Source organism: Pelobates fuscus, chromosome 13 (genome assembly GCF_036172605.1).
Source record: "Pelobates fuscus isolate aPelFus1 chromosome 13, aPelFus1.pri, whole genome shotgun sequence".
Classification (NCBI taxonomy): domain Eukaryota; kingdom Metazoa; phylum Chordata; class Amphibia; order Anura; family Pelobatidae; genus Pelobates; species Pelobates fuscus.
The window spans coordinates 16,773,196-16,800,477 of record NC_086329.1 but is presented as its reverse complement, the minus strand read 5'-3'; the positions used below and the strand labels follow the sequence as shown (position 1 = coordinate 16,800,477).

Genomic DNA, 27,282 nt, shown 5'->3' with positions numbered 1-27,282 from the left:
TATTTTGATGATCATAACAAAAGTTCATGTTTAGTATCGAACATCACATTGATCCCCCAGCAGTTGGCTTTCAATTATGGTCATTGTGAAGCCTAAAGTGCTACAGGCCTGATCAGGGGACTGTCCTCTGTCAGTCTATATTTCAGCGTCCTGATATTATTATTATTTTATTATTTATATAGCGCCAGCAAATTCCGTAGAGCTGTACAATGGGATATCAGCCATACATTTATTATTTTGCTGTGACACTGAGCTATAAGAATGGACATCTCTGGAGTGTTTTAAATGTTGTCTTCCATTAAAAACAAACAGACAAACAAAAAAATAAATGCATTTAAAAAGCACTCCGTACATCTTTAAGCCGCAGGGGAAAATATCATAAAGTCTCTCTCCAGGACCATTAATTGGAAAGCGGAAATCACATGAGTTTATGAACTGCTGTCAAGACGCGAGATAAATCTCTGTGAACTGTGGTCTGTTGTTCATTTTATTTTTAACACATGGTGCAGGTGGAAAGGGGGCTTAGCAATGAAGTTCTATTTACTTGACCCCCAAAGAGTAGGCTGTAAACCTGTTTGACCCCTGCTGTTTTATCTTGATCACAGTGAGCTTTGTAAAACGAGTGCTGCAGAGGTCTGTTTACTAAAATGACTAATGTGAGAACTGCCATCCAGATTATTTCCCTTCTGGCAGAAACATTAGTAAAATGAAAACATTTTCATTGTTGTGTATAGGCAAATATTATGGATGTGCTGATAGTTAGATCTCAAGTGGAGATAATCTCCTAAATATGTTATAATTTAGCAAATTCCGGGGGGGGGGGGGGGGGGTTTGCAAGAGGACATATGTTTCTATGATTTGTAATATTGCATGGAGCTCTGGGTCTGAGAATGGGAATGTCCCAGGCAGAGAGGCACTACATGCCTTCACATGGGGATTTAATAGACCTGGACATTGACAAAGCAGAGCTGAATACTGCTTCTATTCACCAACACTTAAGGCCAAATAAAAAAATCCCCCAACTTGTATACAATAACATTGGTCTTCCTTTTAGCCATTAATGCTTTACGACCTATATTTCATCATTATGTGTAGTTGTTCTGGGATTTAATGGATCGCATCATGAGACTTGTAGTTCTAACACATCTAATTAAAAGTATATCCAATTAAATCTTGAAATTATACTAGTAGAAATGCCAGTGAATATACAGATTAAGATTGTTATTATTATTATTATTTTTTTTATAATCACCAATCCATATTTAGTGTACAAAGCTATGCAATTGATTCTTACAGATGGTTCTCCTGCTCTCCATAATATTCTTTTGACAAGCACATCACGTCTTTTCCTAGAGCAGGGGTAGGCAACCTTCGGCTCTACAGATGTTGTGGACTACATCTCCCTTGATGCTTTGCCAGCAATATGGCTGTAAAAGCATTATGGGAGATGTAGTCCAAAACATCTGTAGAGCCGAAGGTTGCCTACCCCTGTCCTAGAGCATTGTAGGAATGTTGTTCATCGAAACCTAGAATGTGACGGCAGATAAGAACCATTCGGCCCATCTAGTCTGCCCAATGTTCTAAATACTTTCATTAGTCCCTGGCCTTATCTTATAGTTAGGATAGCCTTATGCCTATCCCACGCATGCTTAAACTCCTTTACTGTGTTAACCTCTACCACTTCAGCTGGAAGGCTATTCCATGCATCCACTACCCTCTCCGTAAAGTAATACTTCCTGATATTATGTTTAAACCTTTGCCCCTCTAATTTAAGACTATGTCCTCTTGTTGTGGTTGTTTTTCTTCTTTTAAATATAGTCTCCTCCATTTTTTTTTTCTACATAAGGTTATAATACAGTCTAATGTACTGTCAATGAAGTGTTCCCAAGTCGTGCAGACGGGGCAGGACTGGATGTGTCTGGGGTCTTTGTTTTGCAGCAACCATAAAGCATTCCTGCTAATGTTGCATTGTAGTATTGGTTGGAGTGATTGAGGGTGCAGTAATCCATCTGTATTATAACCTCATGTAGAAAAGATAAAATGGTTTGCCTGCGCATAAACAGAAAGCATCTTTGCCGAGTTTTCCTCTAATTTTAATCGGAATCCTTTTCTACATCATTCCTGGAATTATTATTCTGTAGTGCTTATTAGTATATTGGATTTTATTGTTCTGATGTTTATCGTCGATCTCTTCCATGTGCTCGCCGAGCATAAGTGTATTTAGTTGAGCAAATTAATTGCTTTCATATAACAAGCAAGTGCAGATACTCTCAAGACTAATAAAACTGAATGGACATCGTTAACAGAGCTGTTAAGCATTCAATTTCTTCTGGTTCCCAAAGAGGCTATCTCACATGTGCTTTATGTTTTATTGTCTCGGAATTGTAAAAGCAGGACTGTGGATTTTCACGGATTCCTCTTTAATCTGTATTCCTGCTTTTGTTACTGTGTTAAGCACTGTTGACTTTACTTTGTTTGTTTGAAGTCAGAGGAGAGGCTGTTTGTTTACATTGACATACAGAAAACAAAAGCTTAGAATATTGGCGAATGCTGGTTTGTGAACTTGTGGACGTCTGGCTTTCATGTTCAAGCGTAAAATGGTCTGATCTTTCTTTATTTTCCTTTTTTTTTGTTATTATTAATATTGGTGACTCTATATGTACACAAAATTGCTTATTCACTAAACTCAGCGTTATAGAGACTTAAAAAACAAAACAAAAAAAACCCCCCACAAATGTCAATGTATAGGGTAAAAAGAAAAAAAACCTAGTTGGAAAAATGTATCCAGCAATAGTTCCAACTTGGCGATTTCAGTTTGCTACAGTTCAGAGCTTCACATTTTAGGTTCTGGAAAGTCGGCTTTTTTCAGATTGGCAAATCTAGGACCTTTTATTTTCTTCACTTGGGAAGCCACTAAAACCCATTTCCTTTGCTAAAAGTGCATTTACACATACGTGTGTTTGTGTAATATTTATACACACACTCGCATTATTATTATTTTTATTGGTATTTATATAGCACCAGCTAATTCCGCAGCTCTTTACAGAATTCTATAATTAACTGTAAGGGCCATGTTTAATACTGTAATATATTTTATATGGGAGGTAGGGTGGTGCGGTAGATTCTTTGCATCATTTGTTAACCACCCATCCTACATAGTTTTTCTGTATGGCTGAATTTGTAAAAACCTTTTTTAATGCATTTTATTGTAGCTCTACCCTTCATACAATTTACCATTGCCAATTAAACGGCTAACTCCACTTACAGATTGTATTGTATCATAATATACTATATTATATGTTTTTTGTGTGTGTCTTTCTTACATAGTTTGATACATAGTATCCCCCTTCCCATTTTAGACAGATAGCACTCACCTCCTTTGTGAATTCTTGACACGTAATCTAAAAGCGCTGAATTGTTCGGCTTTCTTTAAATATTGCTTACATGGCGAGCTCCAAGGATATAATTATATTTTATTGACAGATTGAAGAAAAGGGGATGACAAATGGACAGTGTCAGGTCTCTGTCAACAAATTGCCATTAGATGCAAAGAATGTTGATGTTGGCAGTGGCGTCACTTATAGAACCGTTGAATCCAAACAAAGCTACAAACTGCGCATCAACGTAATTCATTGTTTGTGTTTTGTCTTTCCCATTTTCCCATGCAATCAAGATCGGTAAGAAACGACATAGCAAAACCTAGACTGCAATCTGCATTAACCCTTTTAAACTTTTTTGGAATCATATTCAAAACAAGAGGAAAGGGACCAGGCCTCTAAGAAAACCTAAACCTTCCATTTCATATATTTTACATATACACTCCCACACTAAATGTATTGCGCTTACTTACATCAGTGGTTGCCTCCTGGTTAGGTATAAGGCAATTCCTGATTTTCTTTTTAGCAACTATTTGTCTAATAGTTTTGTGATTGTTGCAGCTATTCTCTCTACTTGCGTAGACTAGGGTTGAGTTATACCCTGTTTTGCAGCTTCATATTCAACACCTCAACGATAATTGACAGTCCATGCCATGATAACAATCTGGAGTTTAAACATCCTATTTCAAAATGGAACATCTCACTTGCTTAAAGAATTCACACCTCTTTGATATTGCTTTGTAAATAAGCAGTACACTCCCTACTGAGGTGGTCTTAGAGGAACAGATTGATACTGGCATGGAACTCCATTGATACTTAAAGATTTATCATGTACTTTGTATGGAATCAAATTATTTTACGGAGTACTGTTTCGGTCTACGTGATTATATATCTTAATATTCAGCTCTCTGAAGTACTATGTATGAGATGGTTCCTCTGCTTGTTTAGGTCTTTAAGATGTTATGGTGCAAAGAGTTCCCTGGGCACTTTCTTATTTCAGTGGGTTAAACCAGTAACTGACAGTTTAACCCAAAAGTGATTGAACCTAGAGCCCAATCACTCTGCCCATCAACATCGGCTGCAATCCTAGGCTTGAATCAGGAAGCCTCGGACAGGTGCTCCATCGATAGCATGAGAGGATATAAAGTAAATGTGCACGTTGACAAACTGCTTAACCTCTTGAGTTAAGCCAACACCTAGGTGATGAAGTGGATATGGTGCCAAGAGTGTTCCTTTACATTAACTGGGGTGGGTGAGTGGCAGAATGTCTAAATCAACCCCGCTTTCTTAAAAGAAGTCTATTACAAATAAGTTTGATACAAATTATCTGCAGAATGTGGGTAGTGGGACAATGAGTTTAATGTCCTGAAGATTTTCCAAAAGATCTGGATTTACCAGTAGTGTGTCACGCTTACACCCGGCATTATTATAGAGCAGTTGGGTAATAAAGGGTCAGGAAATATGACTTCTTTCATTACAACAATAGTTGAACTACTGTAACAATGCCTTGGAGTATGGGCTTAAACTGGAAATGTAGTCCAGCTGGTCGTTCACATTCCTGGTTCAACAGACCAGACAACACTCTTCTTTTGGAGGTAATGAAGACTCTCTTTTTTTAAAGACAATATTTAAAGGTGAATCTTGAACAAAGGAACCATAGGGAGATTGTGCTTGGGTATTTGTTGCTCGAAGCAGCACAAATTAGACTGGATTAATGTTAATCTGTCTGTTGAATAGTAACAAAGAAAGCCGAATGGAAGCTGATCTAATAGTAAGGTACTAATAGCAACCTCATTATTATCTTTTTTTTTTTTTTTTTTTAAACTTAAAGCAGAAGATCAGTTGGATAAGCAGGAAATGTTAGTAGATAATCCTCCTATAAGTGGCAGATCTAACAATACTTTTCTCAGTTAAAAAAAAAAAGTGTTTCCTGAAAACGGGAAAGCAATGACCATAAAATAAGGTACTTGAACAGATTGTTGGAATCTACCTGAATGTTGCACTATTTGACTCTGCCCGTGTTTCGGTAACAGTTGGGTCGAGCGCGTTAGTAACGTCCTGTGCCTCCATTATGAAACTCAGTGGTTTGTCGCACTTCAATCTTGTATAAACCTCCATGCACTTTTCTAAAGCCGTTGTGTTCCCGAAATGATTGTGCATGACTACAGAATTGATGAGATGGCTGAGGTTTTATTGGCTGTATGTATCTGGTTTATGGTATAAATGAATGATGGACTGCGAGAATCTCCAGGGTAGTTTAAGTTTCCTCTGCTTGTTATTGATTCACCGCAGTAATCCCTAAACACTCCCATAATTGTAGAATCAATCATCTTGAATATATGTGTTTTGTCATTTATTTATTTATTTTGGGTTAAACATTAGTGGAAATGGAATTTGGATGTTTACGAAGAATATTTTAAACAAGGAAATGGAATTGTTAGTTTAAATATTTGAAAAAAAAAGGGGGAAAAAAAGCGTGGATGTAGTTTGTAATTCTAAATGATATTGAACATATCATTTTTGTATCCACGCTGACAATGTCTAGTATTTTTTAACCTTTTTTTTCACCTACTTGCCTACTTATTCCAGATGACCATTCTGCAATGACTGATCAACAGAAAGGAGGAAATAGAAGTTATAGGGTCTGAGAACTCTCCAGTTTCGAGAGAGTCTCGGGATTTGTGTTGTCAATGGGCAGACTCAGATGTGTTCTTACTTCTCTAAGTCTGAATTCGTATGAATGAGGTCAGGCAAAGCGCACTCACAGTTTTGACATGCACCCCCTTGCCTAGAAAAGCGTTGATCAAATTTGGCAACTGTTCATGACAAGTGGCAAGTTGCCATGTGTGAATGGAAATTAAGTGCACTAGTTGTGGCCAAAAGTCTGATAGCCACATTAGGAAATTGGTGTTATTTACCGAGTGAGCGACACTTGAAGCTCCCAGTGGGTGTGTTCTTTGCCAATGTTACTGTTGAAATTCCAACATGAACACATGTAACTCACCATACAATAACACTATGTTTCGACAAGTCAGGGTTTACGCAAGTGGTCTGGGAAGTTTCAATGTAGATATTATACACTGATCAGCCACAACATTAAAACCACCTGCCTAATATAGTGTAGGTCACGCTCGTGCTGCCAAATCAGCCCTGATATGATGAGGCATGGACTTCACAAGACCTCTATGCAGGCCCGGACTGGTCATCGGGCAAACCGGGCAAATGCCCGGTGGGCCGCGATGGCCACGGGCCGAGGCGGGGTAGATCCAGCCGGTCCATGCAGAGCCGGCGCTATCAGAGCGCCTGCCCCACTGTGATCCATGAAGGGCCAGTGAGGGAGACAGGCCCACATGCTCTCAAACGCGGTCGCCGGCGGGGGAAAGTGGGGGGAGACAGCCAGCCTGGAGAGAGGACCCGGCGGAGTTCTAACTTGCGGCTCCGCCGAGTTTCTCTCGCGAGATCCGGACCGTTGCCTTGGCAACCGGCCGGGTCTCGCGAGAGTGAACTCTAGCCCCAAAGGGTTAAAGTTCACTTACCACGAGGACCACCGGGGATGGATGTCAGCAGCACGACCCCCCCTTCCAGGCTACAGGTAAGAAGGGAGGGGGGGGGGGGGGGGGGAAGTATAATGTTTTTATTTTTATAATTTAAAAAAAAAAAAGACATCAATATTGGCATTTACCTGCCTCCCCCCAATACACAATCCTTGCAAACACACACAGCACCCTAACACACGCACAGTTCCCCGACACACACACATCACCCTCACACAGCGCCCTAACACACACATCGCCCTCACACACACATACTGCACCCCCACACACACAGCACCCTCCCACACATACAGCACCCTCCCACACACACTATACTCCTCACAAATGCACACACACAGCAGCCCCCAAACACGCTGCACCACGCACACACACACTCACTAGATCTCCTATACGCACTCCTGAGTCCTTCAAACACACACTAGATCCCCTACACACAGACGCTGCACCCACCTACACACACACACTACATTTCTGACACACTCTGGATCCCCTATGCACACACTAGATTCCATGTAAGCAAACACATAGTGTCCCAATAAATGGGATACAGTGAGTATCCTAATTATGGGAACCCCTGAGACAAGTTTCAAGCAAACACAACGCAAGCATGTTATTAAATTTGCTTGCACTGTGCAGAACAAATACAGGGCCCTTTTCTCATGCTCTGGAAGAGCATTGAACTAACATGCTCACTTTGAGATGGGGCGTGCTGGTCATTGGGGATGACAAAACACACCCTATCTGGCCCCGCCCCCTTTTCAGTGGGCCGCTGTGAAAATAAAAATGCCCGGGCCGAATTTTTCCCCCAGTCCAGCCCTGCCTATATGAACATGTCCTGTTTATTCTGGCTCCAAAACATTAGCAGCAGATCCTTTAAGCTGGAAGAATCTCTAGGTAGGTGGTACATGTCAAAATAACATTCACATGAATGCCAGGACCCAGCAGAATATTGCCCAGAGTATAACTCTGCCTCCGCCAACCTGCCTTCTTTCCATAATGCATCCTGCTGCCATCTCTTCCCCGGGTAAATGACGCACATGCACCCAGCCATCTACCTGTCCAAAATCTGATAAATCAGACCAGGCAACCTTCTTCCATTGCTTTATGGCCCAATTCTGATGCTCATGTCCCCATTGAAGGTGCTTTTGGCAGTGTAACTTCGCAGCCTCAAAAACTGTAATGCACTGTGTATTTGATACTTTTTTTTTTATCATGGACTGCATTACATTTGTCTGCAATTTTAGCTACAGTAGCTTTTCTGTGTGTTTGGACAAGATGGGCTAGCCTTCGCTCCTCACATACATCTATGAACCTTGGCACCCATGATCCTGATGCTTATTAACCAGTTGTCTTTCCTTGCACCACTTCTGGTTAGTGCTAACCACCGCATACAAGGAACACTCCCTTGCCATTTCGGAAATGCTCTGACCCAGTCATCTAGCTATCACTATTTGGCCTTAGTCAAAGCCACTCAGATCTTTTAGCTTGCCTATTTTTCATGCTTTCAACTCATGAAATTCAAGAACTGACTATTCACTTGCTGTCTAATATATCGAACCCCTTAACAGGTGCCATTGTAACAATATAACCTCTGCCATTGTAACCTAACCTCTGATCCCAACAGCCAGCCCTGACAGTCTTAAGTCCTAATCCCTAGACTCAATTCTAACCACAGTTACTAACCTTAGCTGGTATCTCAAGGCTGAGCTCTAATGTTTCAAAATGATGAAATCAACAATTTGTTTACCGACCTTGAGAAGCTTCTACCTAGAACCTTTGTGATAATTAGGCAATTCTTGGACTCAACTGGTTACGTAGTTCACATCACAGAAAAATTGTACGCAGGTGTGATATTTAAACTGCGTAATATATTACAATAGTAGAAAAGGATAATTAGAAACCAGCGCTTATTTAGTGTTGGTATCAGATTCAATAGATAAATATAACGTTTATATTTGATTTAGCTGCTGTACATTCAAGTGTTCCTTGCAATGACACCGTTCCAGAAAATCTGTTTTTTACCCGGTTGATGAAGCCACGTTAATAGTGGCGAAACGTGTTTCCGGATTCTGCACATTGCTGCTATTTTTATTTGTTTATTTTATGTGAATACATTTTTTTTAAAATCTATACTTTGTATCCTGGGTTCCAGTCATCTATTCTTTAAAAGAAGGGAGTGCAGTGCTAAACCTGCACATCGCTCTGAAATTGAGTCATTACTTGATGACTCTAAATTCTGTGAGTACCCATTTGGGATTTCCCTCTTTCTAATTTACACTTTGTACTGGCTATACTGCGCAATTGTGTATATATTTCTATTCCTCTATACAGAACGAAAACTATACCACTGATAGGGGTGGGTCGCCTAAACGGACCTAAAAGCGATCCGAACCAGAGCTGGGCTATCAGCTCTCCGTTTGTGAGTGTACATCTATTTATATTGGATCTTTGAATGTACCTTGTATGATTTACACTATGTTCCACTATTATTCTTTTTAGATACCTACATATATTTCGTTCATTCTAAAAAGAACTCCAACTAAAAGTTAAACCGGTGATTTACTTTGTTATTAATTAATGTCTAAATAAGCGCTACATTCTTTCCATTTTCACATTTTGCGTAATATATTAATTTATTTGTGGAATGAACAATGGTATATTTGTTATTCTCTGCTAGTTTCAAAATATTTTGTATTTTTAATTTTTAATTTTATTTATTTTTTACTAATCTTAGGTCTTTTATAACTCAAGATCTCATACTGCAACATTGCAATATCTGCCTATTTAATCTGCATTGGGAAACATCATAAAAATATAGTGAAGTGTTTTTTTTCTTTTATCTTTGTGGTGAAGGCTGAACTTGATGGACACGTGTCTCTTTTCAGCTATGTAACCATGTGGTGAAGGTACACTCAAGGTCCTCCTTTGCTACAATATCTTACTGAGAGTTAAAAGTAGCCCTGACATAGCTTGTTGCCGAGGAGTCAAGGTGATACAGGACAAATTTTTTGCGAAATTGCCTTAACAGTTTTATTTATTTATTTTTTTAAAGAAAGATTTGGTAGAGTAGTATGTGGGATAATGACCGCATTTATCTCTAAATGAGTTTTATTATGTTAACCTACTGCATAACAACAATAATACTTTATTTGTTTGCATTGACCTTTCCTTGAACATTTTATCGGCACAGAAAAGATTCTGAAAACGTCGATTAACTCCATTATTTTTTTTCTTTAAACACACAGGCTCATTCAGTGGCAGTTTTAGAAAAGCTTTTTTCTTGCCCAATATATTTTGCTAATTTAATATCTCATTGGAAGTCGATGAGCCAGACATCATTTCTGCATGCAAATGAAATAGTCAAATCTACGTTTTGAATTGCAATAGTCACTTTACTTGGAGCATTCGGGGCTGTGTCCTCTACTATCCGGAATTGTAGTGAAACACCCTTTCCTGTATGGAAACACTTGCAAATTACTAACGCAAGCCTTAATGGAAATGCAATTATCATATTCGCTAGTTTTGCTTTACTTTAATACAAATTTCTTTCCAAGATACTAGTCAAGATAAAGATGGGGATGGACCGAATTGGCATCAAGAATAGACCAGCTTTTTAATTCTTAAGCTAATACAACCAAACCTTTTTTTTTTAGCAGCAATCTTGATGTTGATGACATAGCACACATAACATATGTACCAACGATGGATAGGTATGTAAATAAAAATACGAAAACAAAAAACAAGTGCTCTCTATCTAATCAATAAAAGCTGGTATTCACCAACAAGGAGTTCCCTTAACACATTGAGACAGATAAAAGTAGATAGGTGAACAGCGCTAGATGTATAGGTTACATACGTCAGGAGATGGGGTTATAAGTCCGAGGTTGTATATCTTAAAAAATAGAAAAAGAAACCTGTAATAGTGCAATATGTAATAGTAGTGATGTGGATATATTTATAGTGCCAAAGGAACACTCACACTTTATAGAGCTATATAAGCTCTATTTATGGAGCATGGACTGAATAAGCTCTGTCTATGGATTTCTTTATGGATGTTAGTGCAATATTGCTTTCAAGTAGATGGAGGACATCATATGTAAAAGAAAAGCATAAACCCAAATGGTGTAGTATATAAGTACACAGCAGGGGAAAAAAGGAAAAACCTACTTACATCAACTAGAGCAATGACCCGCTCTAATATATGGATCTTTAGGTGGAACAAACCCCACCTAGGGATATACGTGGACCCGGAACAGCTGCAAAGTAGTCTTGATGTGAGCTACAAAAATGGTCCTTACTTTGCAAATAAAAATGTGTGTGTATCAGGGCCGAGTAAATTGTAAGAAACTCTGTTTTAAAGGTCAGGGGAAGTTCAAAGGCATTAATACTTTTGGAAAACAACTATTGCCTTGACCCTTGTGGTACAGTTTAATTTTAATCTGAATTAATTTATGGCATCTTGCTGTTTCTTAATTGCTGTTTCGAAGCTTATTATTTATATGCCGTCTCTGCTGGAATGGCAGGAGAGAAAGAAAACAAAACAAATTAAAAAGTACACTGAAAATAACGAACACAAAAAAGAGAGTTTATGTTGATTGCTTTAAATGTTCTCCGTTAAATCTCTGCTTTGTTTTTCTACCTTTTTTTTTTGTTGTTGTTCAACCCATCTCGGAGGGATAGCCTTATTTTGTTCATATATTCTTGATGAGATCTTTTCGTACTTTAAAGTCAACGTGGAGCCTTGCAAACAAAATAAAATCTCGGTTTGCTAGCAGAAATTGCTATATCAAATGAAAAATAGGCTTGAAGTAGACTTTTCATTTAGACAAGAGTCTCCGTAATATGTATGAGAATGCAATTTTACCGTATTGATAACATGTTAAGCAGTAGCAAAACACCTCCATCTCTAAGATCTGTAGCAAGCCCATCTGGTTCCGTCAACGGCTAGGAGACCATTCCAGCATTTTAACGATGTCAATGAGATTTCAGCCGTCGTGGACCCAGCTGTCAAGCTGTTGTTTAAAAACGTATGCAATAATTGAAACTCTGCTGGGGGAGAGATTAAGTCAATAACTCGCTTGTTATATTTCAGTCCATATATGCTTGTATTGGTCTCTTGATGGTGTGTTCTTATTAAATGTGATTGGAATGAAATAAGTTGATTTGTTAAACGGGCAAAGACGACAGTAAACATCTGTTTTCTGGATGTAAATTACACGAAGTTAATGCTATTTTTCTTTTCTTTTTCTTACAGAGCAGCACAAAAGCTCAACTTGTCGTCGAAGCGGAAGAAATATCATCCTCCGCTTCCTCATTCTCGGGAATATTGCACATACTCCACCAACTTTAGTGGGATTATCCAGTTATGCCCACCTCCTACGCCACCGTGTTTAATGAGAGCTGTATCAAAAATAAAGGACCACCCAGGAATTGGAAAGGTACTATTCAGTTTGAGTCTGCCATTGCTTTCCCCATGCGTTCCCAGACGCCATTCTGCTTATAATGTGATTCTGTGCCAGTTCTGGTGTAATGGAGTCCAGTGACCACATATAGGGGATAATGTCGTTTTAATTGGCGTGGAGAATTCTGGGTAATGTAGTTTAATTGGCAGACACTATTACAGCTTGCTATGGCTTGTTCAATAAACACACATTTCACGCTTAAAAGGAGCTGTGAGCTAACCACATAGATCAGTGACTCTTAACCTTTTTATGTCAAGGAACATTAGCTGGGTGACACATTCTTTTACTGGGAAATTAACTTGACGACCCATTCATCAGCTGCAGCATAATTAATAGTATTGGTAAGTTTTAAAAGCACCTGCATTACACCCTATCAATGGCAGCATGATTGACCAGTAAGTGCCTCTAATACATTCAGCCTGATCTTGGTAGTAAAGACCCCTCTCCCCAACCCCAAAAGACATGGGGACCCTGTTCTATCGGTTCAACGCCACTGACATTAATAAAACGTAGAACGCATGTAGAATTTGAGATCACAGTTCTTGGTCCTAAGCTCTTTGTGAAATAGGTTGTTTTTTTTTTTAATTATAGTTCCAAAAATGTTAGAATTTAAAATATGCCAGGATGCATTGCCCCTAGCCAAATCATTAATCTCTAGGTGTCTGCAGATGGCATCAACATTGTCCACGGCCCATTAATAAATTTCTCTAGGTAAATAATATACTAAACACACTCGTCTTCTCTCTACTTCACATACAAACGACGATCCTACAAAACAATTCACATTTTATTCAGCGGAATGTATTGCATCTAAGGATGATCACAACCCTTGCAGAATCCACCCACCATTGATAAATGTAATTGTGCAAATTACCCACTCTGTGTTTTAATGTGTTAGAAACATCACGCCGTTCTATCCACTTAGATAAACTCACCCTTTAAAAGCAATGAGCCAATACAACATGCTTCTCTTAACAGATTCTTTTTTTCCCTTTCGATGTTATTACATTTAATGTTGGAACGGTATAAATGATGTCTGAATGCAGGTTTTTTTTTTTTCTCCTTTTTTGTGATGGCTCTGGAAACAACTCGGATTACGCTCAATCTCTGACATTAATGTGCTACTTAAGGTAATTTATCATCCCGTGGCATTAAAAAGACGTGCCTTTTCACTGGGAAGGCTGCGGAGCATCTTCTATTTCCATTTCCTGACTACAATTTTGCAGGGCTGACGAGTTTTCATGTCAAACGCGTTCTTTTTCTTCGGTTTAAGAGGTCTCTAATCAACTTTGCATGAGGCACTTACAGGAGCAGTTTAGTGATGCTGTCATTTTGCCAAGAACTATGAAGGTTTCCTTATAAACCAATGGGAGAATACAAATTGCTATAATAATAATAACAAAGTATTTAACTAGGAAAGGTACATTCAGATTACTTTGGTTTTCAAGTTCATCCTGGGGATGTGTATATGTTATAATGCTCTGACCCCCCTAATTGGTTATGGCTGGGTAGTAAGGGTGGATGGTCAGATGGTTTTGGTATTCCGGTTAGGATGTAGTTGCTCCTTTTTGGTCCCATTTTATTTTGGCTTTCATACCATTTAACATGTGGTACATGTCTTAAAGTGGGCGTCTTCACATAAGCGTGGCCATCATCGGGTATATTTGCCCCAAGATGGCTTTGGCCTCCAAATAGTGCATTCTTTTATTTGAAGTATTTGAAAAGTATTGATTACGACCTCTTAATCAATGGCATATAGGCAGGCTCTAAACTATTAGTATCTAGATTATAAGTATAAGTAACTATCGGCTGGTTTGAGCAATGGTAACATATATATATATATATATCCGACTATCTCTCTAGAATTGCAAAGCTGAGATCTTTTTTGTATGAATGTTACTACTACAAAAAAAATAAAAATAAAAAAATAAGTATAGAAATGTAATGTTTTCATTTGGCGGCAATTTGGCAATTGCCATGTGTTGATTAAATTATTCTCCAATGTATCACCATGTCAGTTTTCCACGAGTTGCAATTTCATTTTGGGTGCTTTGTTGTCGTCTGCATGGGACATCGTTTTTTTTGTTGTTGTTTTTTTTTTTTTTTTTTTTAACCCTTGGGCCTTCTAGACATTGACTCAGTGATCTTTAAACATTTGCTTGAAGGTCAAAGGCAACGTGAATACATTTCTGCACAGAAAAGTGATCCTTGCCTCAGACAGCTGCTACATAATAACACAGAGCCTGCATGGTGGAATAGTCAGATTGTGGCAAATTGGGTATTGGCTGAATAGCATTTAACAGGCAGGATACACAATCTCCGATCCCCAAAGCTCTATAGGAATTAAAACCCCATTCTATCTGTTACCAGATGTATATCCCTGTCGACATCAAAATTCTACTGCATTTGCTCCATAATCCCTTAAAATGCAGTCCCTGTAAGATAGAGGCAGCATTTAGCAAATACAATGTGGCAGCTGCAGGTTACGGAAGCAAACAAACAACTTGTACAAAACATTCGCTATAAACCAATTTTGCAAGGTTTATACATATCTGTCAGTTTCAATTAGACAGAAAGGAATATATTGGCATCGCGCATAGAGAGCCCTAATTAGATTTACACTGCAAGTTTCATTGGGGAAATGAATTGTATAATTACAGAAAAATACATGAGCTCTAAAAATTGTTGAGATTATACATCTATCTCATGTAATATATATGTGGGTTCAGGCGAGGAAAAATAAATACCAATTAAAAAGCTTTGAATTGCACGATTAAATGAACATTCACTTTTATTATAAAAAATAAATAAATAAATAAATATATATATATATATAGCACCAACGAATTCCGTAACGTTTTACAATATTATAGGAGGGGGAGATTTAACAATAAATTAGATAATTACAAAAAACTTACAGGAACAGTAGGAAGAAGAGCACCCTGCTCAAACAAGCTTACAGTCTAGCGGTCTCGGCTTACACAATTTCGGGTCACTTGGATTAGGTTTTAACTGAACCCACATTACACAACAACACACTGTAAGACAGACAACATCCCTCCAAAGATTCCAAATGGACAACGAGGGGTGTGGCCAGAGGCGGGACTGTACTGCGAAATTTTAGGTGACTTACTAATAATTTATGTAACTAGAATTTGGTTAGAACAAGAACAATGTATGTTTTGCACACAGACTGATTTCTAAACACATTTATTGTAGTTTATAGACACATTACTGGGAGTATTATTGCTGTGCAGCTCTGTTATACTCTCAGACACATTACTGGGAGTATTATTGCTGTGGAGCTCTGTTATACACTCAGACACATTACTGGGAGTATTATTGCTGTGGAGCTCTGGTATACACTCAGACACATTACTGGGAGTATTATTGCTGTGGAGCTCTGTTATACACTCAGACACATTACTGGGAGTATTAATGCTGTGGAGCTCTGGTATACACTCAGACACATTGCTGGGAGTATTAATGCTGTGGAGCTCTGTTTACACTCAGACACATTACTGGGAGTATTATTGATGCAGAGCCCTGTTATACACTCCCGACACACCAATAATACGGAGCTCCTAGAAAAGAGGGCCATTCGGATTGAAAGGGGGGCAGAGGGATTTGGGCCCAAAATAAGGACACTTGGGAAGTATGCAAACACCTCTTTTTCCTGGTGGGAAATGTTACCGTATACATGCTTTTAAACAATTGATGTTTAATGTCTTAAGGACACAACTTCTGGAATAAAAGGGAATCGTGACGGAATATTTCAGTCATGTGTCCTTAAGGGGATAATATTTCATCTCTGTATAACTACATTCCGTGAAATTGTGAAAGTGAAACCGAGGCAGAATATGAAGAAGTTATGATACTCTAGACTAGCACAAAAGACTAATTTTCTCTCTCCCTTGAAAGCTCTCGTTATTTTAATGTAGGTGACTTTAGAGCATTCAATTTTCCTTTTCTACGGTGCATTATGTGGTGGGTTTCGGCATTTGTGAGATGCATTGGAGGTCTAAAAAAAGCGGACGTTACAAATATGAACGCAATCCTTTTCGTCCTGCATTCGTTTTTTGTTGGGAGGGTGGATAGACACACTGCTGATAAGAATGATGACTAAGGTTGAGATCAATAGAGATTTCTTTCTATTCTTCGCCTGGCTGAAATAATCTAATAATAGGTGTAAGCGGGATGAAAGCAGAGCAGATAGGTGCATTTATCCAGAGTCAGTTAGCGTTATTTAGCCTTGAGTGCTGCAATTATACACAAAATATATTCAAAGAATAGACTCTCATGAATACTTGTGTTGGATTAAATGATGGCTCCATGAGCTACAGCTGTAGCATTGAAAACCGAAAATCCAGCTGTCAGGAGAATACATTTTTTTTTCAGGAAGAGAATGTTGAGAAATGTAACTCAGTATCTGATGGTTGGACACCCCTCCCATATTGGGTTTATTGCATGTAATTACAAGATTGAACCAAACATTGAACTTTTAATACGTTTTTTCTTTATGTGATGCTCCATGTTCTTTTAAATATATTTAATAATTAGCAACTACCATCACAATCCAGCTCTGTTCTGGCACAGCCAAGGCACACAATGCTTTGGAGGAGGAGACATTGAAACATTGTAACATTGTTTCGACTTCCTCTCCCCTCTATGCTGACTGTCAGGTTCAAAAGGCGGAGCATGTAATTATGATTGGCAAGGAACCAAGATGAAGGCTCATAGTTCCAGGATAGAGAGGGATAGATGACAAGATTTAATTTTGTTTTTTCAGACCTCACAAACACACATTTATTCTGTAGATGGCAGATAAACTGAATATTAAAAATCCTGGGAAGTAAGCTTCACTTTTCAAGGATGACCCTTTTGGCAAACCTAGATTCACCAACTATCATGGAACATAATCCCAAGCTCTGTTGATGTAGACTTGTCACAGTATGGACTAGTACAAATGAAACCATAGCAGATGGTTTTGTGGTTGCTGAATATCACTGGAATACTTGGGGTTTGTGTAGATCAGGATAAGAAATCCTCAGACCCAGGAGGAGTTTTGGAATATAGTTTTCTCTAACTGGCAACGCTGGTCCAAGAAAGGTTGGTGGTTCTCTAGGGTAGGTCCACAAAAATACAATCAGAGTAAGAAAAGACCAGTTGAGAAATTATACACAACTTGTGTTTTTAGAACCTGTTCCTTTATCCAAAGAGGAAACCAAGCAATACAGTGCTATCCATCTTTTCAGTTCTCAGGAATTGTACACCCTGTTTTTGTTTTAGTATCTCTAAGAATTTGATGTGGATGCTCTAGGGCTGGTGGGTTGTGAAAGAATATATAGAACTTAGAAGGCCTTTAAGTAACTCGGTTACAGAAGAAGGCAGTGTTTTTTTTTTATGTAGAGTGAAGTCCATTTATCTTAACGCCAATACGTTTTTATTTTTCTCTCTCTCTCTCTCTCTCTCTCTGCTTTGTAGGTGTAAAATATATAATTTATAGAGAGCCAGAGAGAATACGTATCATTAAAACTAATAAAAAAATAAAAAAAACACGAGTTACACTGCCAACAAAATGACAAAAAAAAAGCATTTTAATTTCTAATTTGGAATATAATATTTGAATTAATTTTGCATATGTTACTCCGTAATCTATCAAGGGTAAAGTCGGGGGACAAAAAGCACTTCGAGAGGAGCAGAAGGAATGCCAGACGAGACTCATGCAGCTTTTATAGACATTCAGCCTTGAATCTGTCACCAACAATGCACATTTACTCTTGAAACAGCTATTTCATTTATTTTAAGGTTCACTTAGTTTCCAGGACTGTCTGTTCACATTCATATCACTACCACGTAGGAGAGAACGCATCAAGCTCTATTAGGCAGCTTTGCTGGGCTAGCACATAGCAAGGCGGTAATGTGGTTTCTTGTGAAAGCTTTTTAGAATGTACAGGCTCGATCTGTGTGTAGAAATGTCGCAAACCTAACAACAACCTTATTAAATGTGAAGGTAAGTAGAAAAAAAAGTCTATACTATTACGCTCCTTGCTAAAAAAATAAGGGTTGGTATTTCAGTTTTTCGTTTTTTCCCTGTAGCAATATTTCTTTTCGTAGGAGGCTCAGAAGGCGCATGGCGCTGTGACTTGGATCTGTGAAATATCTTTGTTTTAGTTATTTATGTGGGTATATACAGTAAAAAGTTATTTCACAAAGCTTTAAAAATAGATCTATATATTTCTTTTGTTACTAAAATGATGACTGAGCTACAGCCAAAAATTTAATAAATAGGGTCTTTTAACTATGAAAATCACACCAATTACATATTAGTGCACCAATTATCTATTGGTGTCTCAGGTGATTACTCTTCATGCCCGAAACCCAAAAGAGCAGACTTGGCCTAATAACGAAAGCAAACAATATAGGCAATAGTAACACTGCTGTAGGTTAATTTTTACACGTAATTATTATTATTTTTTTAATCATTCAATGGTTACTTCAAGCCCCATGACTTCAATGATTTGAAGTGGTCATAGTGCATGGAGTCTGTAAGTGCAGCATTTTGCTACTAAACAATGCACACCTATGGAGTTTGCTGCAACTCCACCTCCAGTAACATCAATAGGTTATTAGCCAGCCCACAACAAGAGTGTCTAACGTCAATCTTGTGCGTATTTCTATGCTCAGTCATTCATTGGTTGAGAACAATAAACTGATGCTCTCAGCCAACGGATAAACGTCCGGTTTGGCACGCGGTTTCTGCAGCACTCCAGATGTCGTTAACCACCGGGACTGGAAACCTGATGCCCAGCAAGACCCAAGGTAAGAGAGGCAAACCATTGGAAAATGGTTTGTTCCATTATCGGACAATGGGGTCAGGGTGCTTTTGCAATCATTACAACTACAGCAGTCTGGAATTGTTATGATGGTTGGAATAAACCTTAAAGGAAAACTCCAGTGCCAGGAAAACAATCCGTTTTCCTGGCACTGCAGGTTCCCTCTACCTCCCACCCCCCAATCCCCAGTTGCTGAAGGGGTGAAAACCCCTTCAGTAACTTACCTGAGGCAGCGACGATGTCCCACGTCGCTGCTTCCTCCTCCGCGCCGCTCCTCCTTCTGACTCAGTCGGCCGGTGGGCGAGACTGATCCCGCCCACCGGCTGGGGAGACCTAATGCGCATGCATCTGTGCTATGAGTCAGGAAGTTCCCTCTAGTGGCTGTCTAGTAGACAGCCACTAGAGGAGGAGTTAACCCTTCAAGGTAATTATTGCAGTTTTTTTTTTTTAAAAAACTGCAATAAATACACTTGCAGGGTTAGGAGTAGTGGGAGTTGCACCCAGACCACTCCAATGGACAGAAGTGGTCTGGGTGCCTGGAATGTCCCTTTAAAGTCTTTAAATGTCAAGTGAATCCAATGCTGATGTATCTGCTAAGGTTATGTACATCTTCATGGCAAAACGAGACTGATGCCAAGATCCAACTTTAATAGGTGTACTGGCACTGTTATTTGCAAAGAGGGTTTGTCCATTGCCATGAAAATAACGCATCAAAGCAGAAGTGAGGTTAGAGAATGCAGATAATCCATAACTAATGTGTTATCAAACTATGGAGGGCTTGATGTAAAACCCTTATTGCCATTTAAATTAATGTTTTCATCTCCTGCAAAATCCAAACCTAGGGCTATATTGATTTACAGATAATTGATTAGGGAAATCCATATTTATTTTTGAAAAAGTAATAACAGTGGATAGTGGATAAGTGCCAATCCTCATTGTTGACTCAAATCCTAATGTCCCTCTTTTCTAGGAGCTCCGCAGCCATAATACTCCCAGTAATGTGTCTGAGTGTATAACAGAGCTCCACAGCAATAATACTCCCAGTAATGTGTCTGAGTGTATAACAGAGCTCCACAGCAATAATACTCCCAGTAATGTGTCTGAGTGTATAACAGAGCTCCACAGCAATAATACTCCTAGTAATGTGTCTTTACACTACAATAAATGTGTTTAGAAATCAGTCTGTGTAAGTAAGATACAATGTTTATGTTCTAAATTAAATTTTAGTTGTATAAACCCCCACTCACACCCCTAAAATGAATGTGTCCCCCTTTGTCTATTCGAAATGTTGGGAGGTGTGCAAAAGTGGTTACGCCAATTCACTGCTTTTCTGTGACAAGTATTTGATGTTCCCTTCGGCATCCTGCTGCTCTGGGGACTCAGAACACGAAAAACTGATAAAATCAGGTCTTCAATGAAGAAAAACCTCTTGTGGCTGTCAGTCGGACTGCCATTAGAGGTGTGGTTTGGGCAAAACGTAAACATTGCCAGATCGAAGTGATGGGGTCTGTGCACCAAAACCACTTTTTTTTTTAAGAAGTGGTTTTGGTGTTAAATGTCCCTTAAATGAAGTACACAAAGTCAGTGATAAGTTGTAAGGCCTCAGCAGTCGGTTGCATGGATTTTATCAAGTGGGTGGCAGCGTCTGTCTACATAACAGGAAACCGTTTCCTTATTATTTCCGTGCAATTAGCTCAGTAGCTCACATACACAACTCTTGCCAGCCCATTCTTCTTTCTCTACTTCATAGCCGGCGTTCGGACACTGGTTAACCCATAATGCATTGGTTTATGTGCAAGTGCAGCCATTATTTTATGCATGAACACATTTTCTAAGCAGAAAGTTAGCTTTAGTTTGTGTGCTAGCAAACACTGTCACCTAAACAGACAACTCTCCAAAGCCTTCAACTGCGAAAGCTTCATCGGATTTGTAGTTGGGGAGCTGTCTGAGTACTCTGTGTGCCTTCTACCAATGGGAGTTAGAGGCGCACTTCATTTCTCACTCAACTATTTAGAGAAATCCTTTATCTATTACACCGCTTCTTTGACAGTTAACGCAACGAACACATAAATCATGAAAAATGTAGTCAGATTTGCTTACAATGATTATTCTGATTATACAGAATCGTCTACTATATTCCGATTTAGTTCCATGATTTTTTTTATTTAGGCTATTGTCATGTCTGAGTGAAATCTTTGAATTTTAGAATGGTAAAGGAGAAAAATGTGTCTTGTAGTATCATTCAGCTAGTACAATCAAAGCATGAATAGGGCCTTTCAAACACGCCCAGGAAATGAATATCCTATCTTACCCCCAGGGACGAGTTATAATTAAAGGAGTCCTTCCATTTAGAGTATCTGGAAACAGCAGGGCAGCAGGTCACGGTCTAATCACTGTATGTTCAAAAAGGTAACGCCCTCTCTCGTCTTCGGGCATTTCAAGAGCGGACTAACTAGGAAATATTTATTGTCTGTGCTGTTTAAACCATTAAAAGTGGCTGCAGGCAAGAGGTTAACGATGTAACAATATTTACATTTGTGTCTTCACTCTATGCATTTATTGAGGATGACACACAGACACAAGTGTTTCAGGATGGAAGTTTGTATTTTCTAATCTTGCTGGTTTGAAAAAATGAAAATCAAACAAAAAAAACCCCAATAAAGAACCACTAAAGTAACTTGGAGAATGTCCTCAACTTTTTAAATACATTAAGATGTCTTTTGTCTTTTAAACCCATTAAGGTCACCACTTATCTAGAGGCTGTCATATGGGATGTTGCAGCTTGTAGGAAAGCCTTGGATTTACTGCTTATTGAGGACAGTTGGATGCATGCGCAGCACTCACTGAGCAAGTGCGTTAGGTCCCCTAATCTCCTCCTTTATTGGGAGCATTGGATTGGACCATCACCAGAGTTACCAACACCTCTTCTGACATAATTTGAGGTGGAGAGGTCAGCAGCAACAAGGGAGTCTCCGCACTGAAAATAAAGTTAAAGGGACACTATAGTCACCTAGACAACTTCATCTCACTGAAGTGGTCTGGGTGCACTTTCCTTGTCCCCCTTAGTTTTGCACCGTAAACCATTGTAGTTTTAGAGAAATTGCAACAATTAACTTGCAGGACTAATACTTCCTCAAGTGACTGTCGATTAGACATCCACTAGAGGTACTTCCTGGATTCTATCAGACCCTGATTCCCTTAAACGACACTGGATGATGTCACGCTTTGCATGAAGACATCCAGTTTTCATTAAATCCCCATATGGGGAGAGCCTAATGCACTCGCCATTGAAACCCTTTTTTTGTAAATGTTTTGGCAAATGGGAATGCTCAATGTATCTATGGAGAGGGATATTGTAGCGTTGGGAGTACAGATTTGTATTCCTACCACTACAGTGTTTAAATGTTGGAGCTTACAACAAAGCCATAGCAGTCAGGATTATTCATATATGGAGGGTACCCTGAACCCCGAAACACATTCAAATCCAACCATAGGCCTATACGTGTTCCACCTGTTGCACATTTTTAATTAGATGCAATCTTAATATTACGTATAAATGGATAATATAAGTTATAGAAGCTTGGGCTGTAAGATGGCTATTTGGAATGTTGTTGTCCATCTTTTTGTGCCAAGTCCACAGTTTATCGAGAAAAGCTTGCGATTTCGATCTATCTAATGTGACGTAGAGAGTTGTGCACAATTTATGGCTACGTCTGCATTTTAAAATTTTAACTTTTGCATCAAGAAAATTATACATAATTGTTCTGAACAAGCGGAGAGATTGGAGAAATTGTTTTCATTCCACTTAGCAATACAGCTGTAAAAAGATTGCATTGTATTCTTTTCCATTATTGATCCAGTTGCTTGAAAATATGGTGTTATGCAAATCTAGGTTGGATTTCATAGACCTACAAAACCTGATGACAAACAGAATTCTCTAAAACATCTGTCTTTTCTGCAATATGTTCTATAGAACGTCATTAATTCTATCTGAATAGGCCATTTATCCTTGCTTGGAGAGCAAAGGCATTCATATATGGCTCTATCCTGGAACTTGGTGTCTCCAGATAGGCTCTGTTATTGATTGTTATAAGTTCTGCACTTTGCAGTGGTACGTGAGCATCACAGGGGTGGGAATTGGGGCTTTAGGGACTGATGATCAGGATGTGCGACTCTTTAGCCCTGATCTATATTTGGTGGAGGGGGCAGGAGGGTATGTTAGGATGTTTTTGAAAGCATCAATGGTATAGTGTCTCCCCAGCACCGATTCCTCCACGGGAGGGGATGTTAGTGAACAGAAGTTTGCTGCACACCCCTCTGTTAGTATCACATTGAATACCTGGCTGTGCAGCATGTTTATATCCAACTATGGTTTCATTACGAGCCTGGAGAGCATCGCTGTTTATGGGCAGAGAGGACAGGACAAAACCTTAACTGATGGGGAAATGTCATGACATATCCACACCTCTCTGTTCGTGTAGGGGTCATTGAGTTTGTTTTTGGGCTCAAGTCCCGGGTGAGCATACAGAAAAAGAGGAGAACCGGATTTGCGGTGGTTATGTCAGGATTGGCCAGATTGTGATATCACTCGTTCATATACATTTGCGAGAATATAGGACAGGTTACAGGTGACTTTAAAATGTTTTATTTAGCTGTCTTATTTACAGAAATGTAATATTTCAAAAATAAATCAATTACATTTGTCTGAGACAGAAGTTCTGTACAATTGTAATGCTAATATCTTGCTTCATATTGAGATCATGAAATGCATATATACCTTTTTTGTATTTGTTTTGAATAATGGGTTAGGTCCAGGGATCCAGAGCCTACCTCTTCCAGAAATTCCTAGAAATGACTGAGGTAGACACAATTACTTACACTGCAGTCGGCAGACTTTAACCAGGATGGGAGCAAAAGGAAAACCGTGCTCATTCGTTTACTTTTCAATAAGTTTATATCACAAACTATAAATGTCAGCACTAATGTGTGGCATGTTTTGAAAATAACCTTACCAGTCTATATGAGGTGCTTCTCGTCTCTCTATGCACCTGCCAGGTGCAAAGGACAGAGTTTATTACTATGATTGACAGGGAGCTAAGATGGAGGCGCCTGTTTTTTTTCCCCCGCAATCTATACATATGCTAGAAAAGCTGCTAGCACAATGTGCAGATGGTATTTGAAGCTCTTTCAAAAGAGCTAAAGTCATTATGGACATAGCAGATCCCATTGAAAGTTCTGGCCCTGTGCTACTAGCCAGGCCTTAAAAGTTACTAGTCACCGCAAGCACGCCCTCTAGGGGTGAATTTCCACTTGCTAATGCTAAATTTACTCTTGCCAATGGCTAGTGATGAGTGGAAATTTTGAGCCTGGCCATGTCCTTGGCTAGACCGAATTTGTAGACTTGTCAACTAGATCTCTGATGGTGCAGTACTTGGTAAACATTAACCGATTTTAATACAAATGTTCAATCTGGGAAAAAAAAACACTTACTACGCTAGTCTGGTCTTTTGTGGATAGGATAACTCCTCCTCTGATGTTTAAATTGCAATGTGGTTTGAGACTGTAATTGTTAGCAGAGCCTAGAAATACACAATCGTGGTGTTGCAGCCAAACCTTCCATATAGAACAAGACCAGATAGGGTGAAAAAAAATTTTCCAAATGCAGTTATTTAAGCATACAGTGAGGGAGTAAAGTTTTTGAGCGTTTTCCCATTTACAAAGAAATGATCAGTCTATAATTTTAATGGTAGATGTATTTTAACAGTGAGAGACAGAATAACAAAAAAAAATATCCAGAAAAACGCATGTCAAAAAAGTTTTATAAATTGATTTGTATGTCAATGAGTGAAATAAGTATTTGATCCCCCATCAATCATCAAGATTTTTGGCTACCAGGCATCTTTTATACAGGTAATAAGCTGAGATTAGGAGCACTCTCTTAAAGGGGGTGCTCCTAATCTTAGCTCGTTACCTGTATAAAAGACACCTGTCCACAGAACCATTCAATCAAGCAGATTCCAAACTATCAAACATGGCCAAGACCAAAGAATTGTCCAAGGATATCAGTGACAAGATTGTAGACCTACACAAAGCTGGAATGGGCTACAAGACCATTGCCAAGCAGCTTGGTCAGAAGGTGACAACAGTTGGTGCGATTATTCGCAAATGGAAGAAGCACAAAAAAAGGCCAGTCTCCCTCTGTCTGGTGCTCCATGCAAGATCTCACCTCGTAGAGAATCAATAATCATGAGAACGGTGAGGAATCAGTCCAGATCTACACGGGAGGATCTTGTTAATGATCTCAAGGCAGCTGGGACCATAGTCACAAAGAAAACAATTGGTAACACACTACGCCATGAAGGACCTGCAGCGCCCACAAGTTCCCCCTGCTCAAGAAAGCACAATTAAGTTTGCCAATGAACATCTGAATGATTCAGAGGAGAACTTGGTGAAAGTGTTGTGGTCAGATGAGACCAACATCGGGCTTTTTGGCATCAACTCAACTCGCTGTGTTTGGAGAAGGAGGAATGCTGCCTATGACCTCAAGAACACCATCAAACATGGAGATGGAAACATTATGCTTTTTGGAGTGTTTTTTTACTAAGGGGACAGGACAACTGCACCGCATCAAAGGGACGATGGATGGGGCCATGTACCGTCAAATCTTGGGTGAGAACCTTCTTCCCTCAGCCAGGGATTTGAAAATGGGTTGTGAATAGGTATTCCAGCATGACAATGACCCAAAACGCACAGCCAAGGCAACAAAGGAGTGGCTCAAGAAGAAGCACATTAAGGTCCTGGAGTGGCATAGCTAGTCTTCAGACCTTAATCCCACAGAAAATCTGTGGAGGGAGCTAAAGGTTTGAGTTGCCAAACGTTGGCCTTGAAACCTTAATGACTTGGAGAGGATCTGCAAAGAGGAGTGGGACAATATCTCTCCTGAGATGTGTGCAAACCTGGTGGCCAACTACAAGAAACGTCTGACCTCTGTGATTGCCAACAAGGGTTTTGCCACCAAGTACTAAGTCGAAGGGGTCAAATACCTATTTCACTCATTGACACGCAAATCCATTTAGAACTTTTTTTGCCATGCGTTTTTTTGCAATTTGATTTTGTTTTGTCTCTCACTGTTAAAATACAACTACAATTAAAATTATAGACTGATCATTTCTTCGTCAGTGGGCAAACTTTCAAAATCAGCAGGGGATCAAATACTTTTTTCCCCTCACTGTATGTGTGAAATTCCAAAAATATAATCAATAACTGCACCCGGTCATAGAACCTACCCTATTTATAGGAATGTATTGCTATTCCTAGTTTTTAAATGAAAATAATATATTAATATAATAATATATTTACCTACTGTATGAAAGTCTTGTCGTCCATAAACTCGTTGCTCTACTTTAGCAGTTTGAGGAGGAAACAAATACATATAATAAGAAATTGAAAATTTTCACCTAATATTAAATTCTCTTTAAACTATTTTAGCTCCCATCACGGTTAACAGAATTGTGTTTTTTTTTACATTTTTTTTAGCCATTGGGTAAACAAAGAGTTAAATAGCTTGCCTTTTCTCTAATCTGTACGGTCTTGTTTTCAAACCCTGTGGCAATAGTGAGGTTAAAAGAAAGTGCAATTAAAATGCACATAACAAATGGATTCACACTTGCGTAATAACCATTATAGATAATTACTGCTTATTATTTCCTTGCCTTGTTTTGTATCTGACACTCTCTCTCCCCCCCCCCCCCCCCCACCCATGCTTATTTTTTTATTTTTTCCTGTTGCCAAAGGTTATGCTCCAGGCAAAAGAGATAGCGGATACCACAAGAGAACTTATTATTCAACTAGCCAATCATGTTCCGGCTATATAACGGTGACGGCTGGGTGGAATGGGCTCAGTCTTTTAGAATGGAAAATAGCATTTTCATATTTAATGAAGGAATAATGATGAAAAGCACTATCTTTTGTTCTCTTATCCCCAGCTATAACCACTTCTAGTCTGTATATATATCTATATGTCTTGTTTTTTTATTTTTTTTAATTTAGGTTA

The 27,282-nt window shown here is 38.9% G+C and overlaps 1 protein-coding gene across 3 annotated transcripts in view; it reads left to right on the top strand.

The window, feature by feature from the left end:
- Nucleotides 1–27,282, top strand: part of KIF26A (kinesin family member 26A) — a 144,125-nt gene that overhangs the window by 93,205 nt on the left and 23,638 nt on the right. For all 3 annotated transcript variants that reach the window (XM_063439957.1, XM_063439959.1, XM_063439958.1), the window contains exon 5: nt 12,186–12,369. In XM_063439957.1, the coding sequence (XP_063296027.1) occupies nt 12,186–12,369 (184 nt within the window). The remainder of the gene's footprint in view (nt 1–12,185; nt 12,370–27,282) is intronic.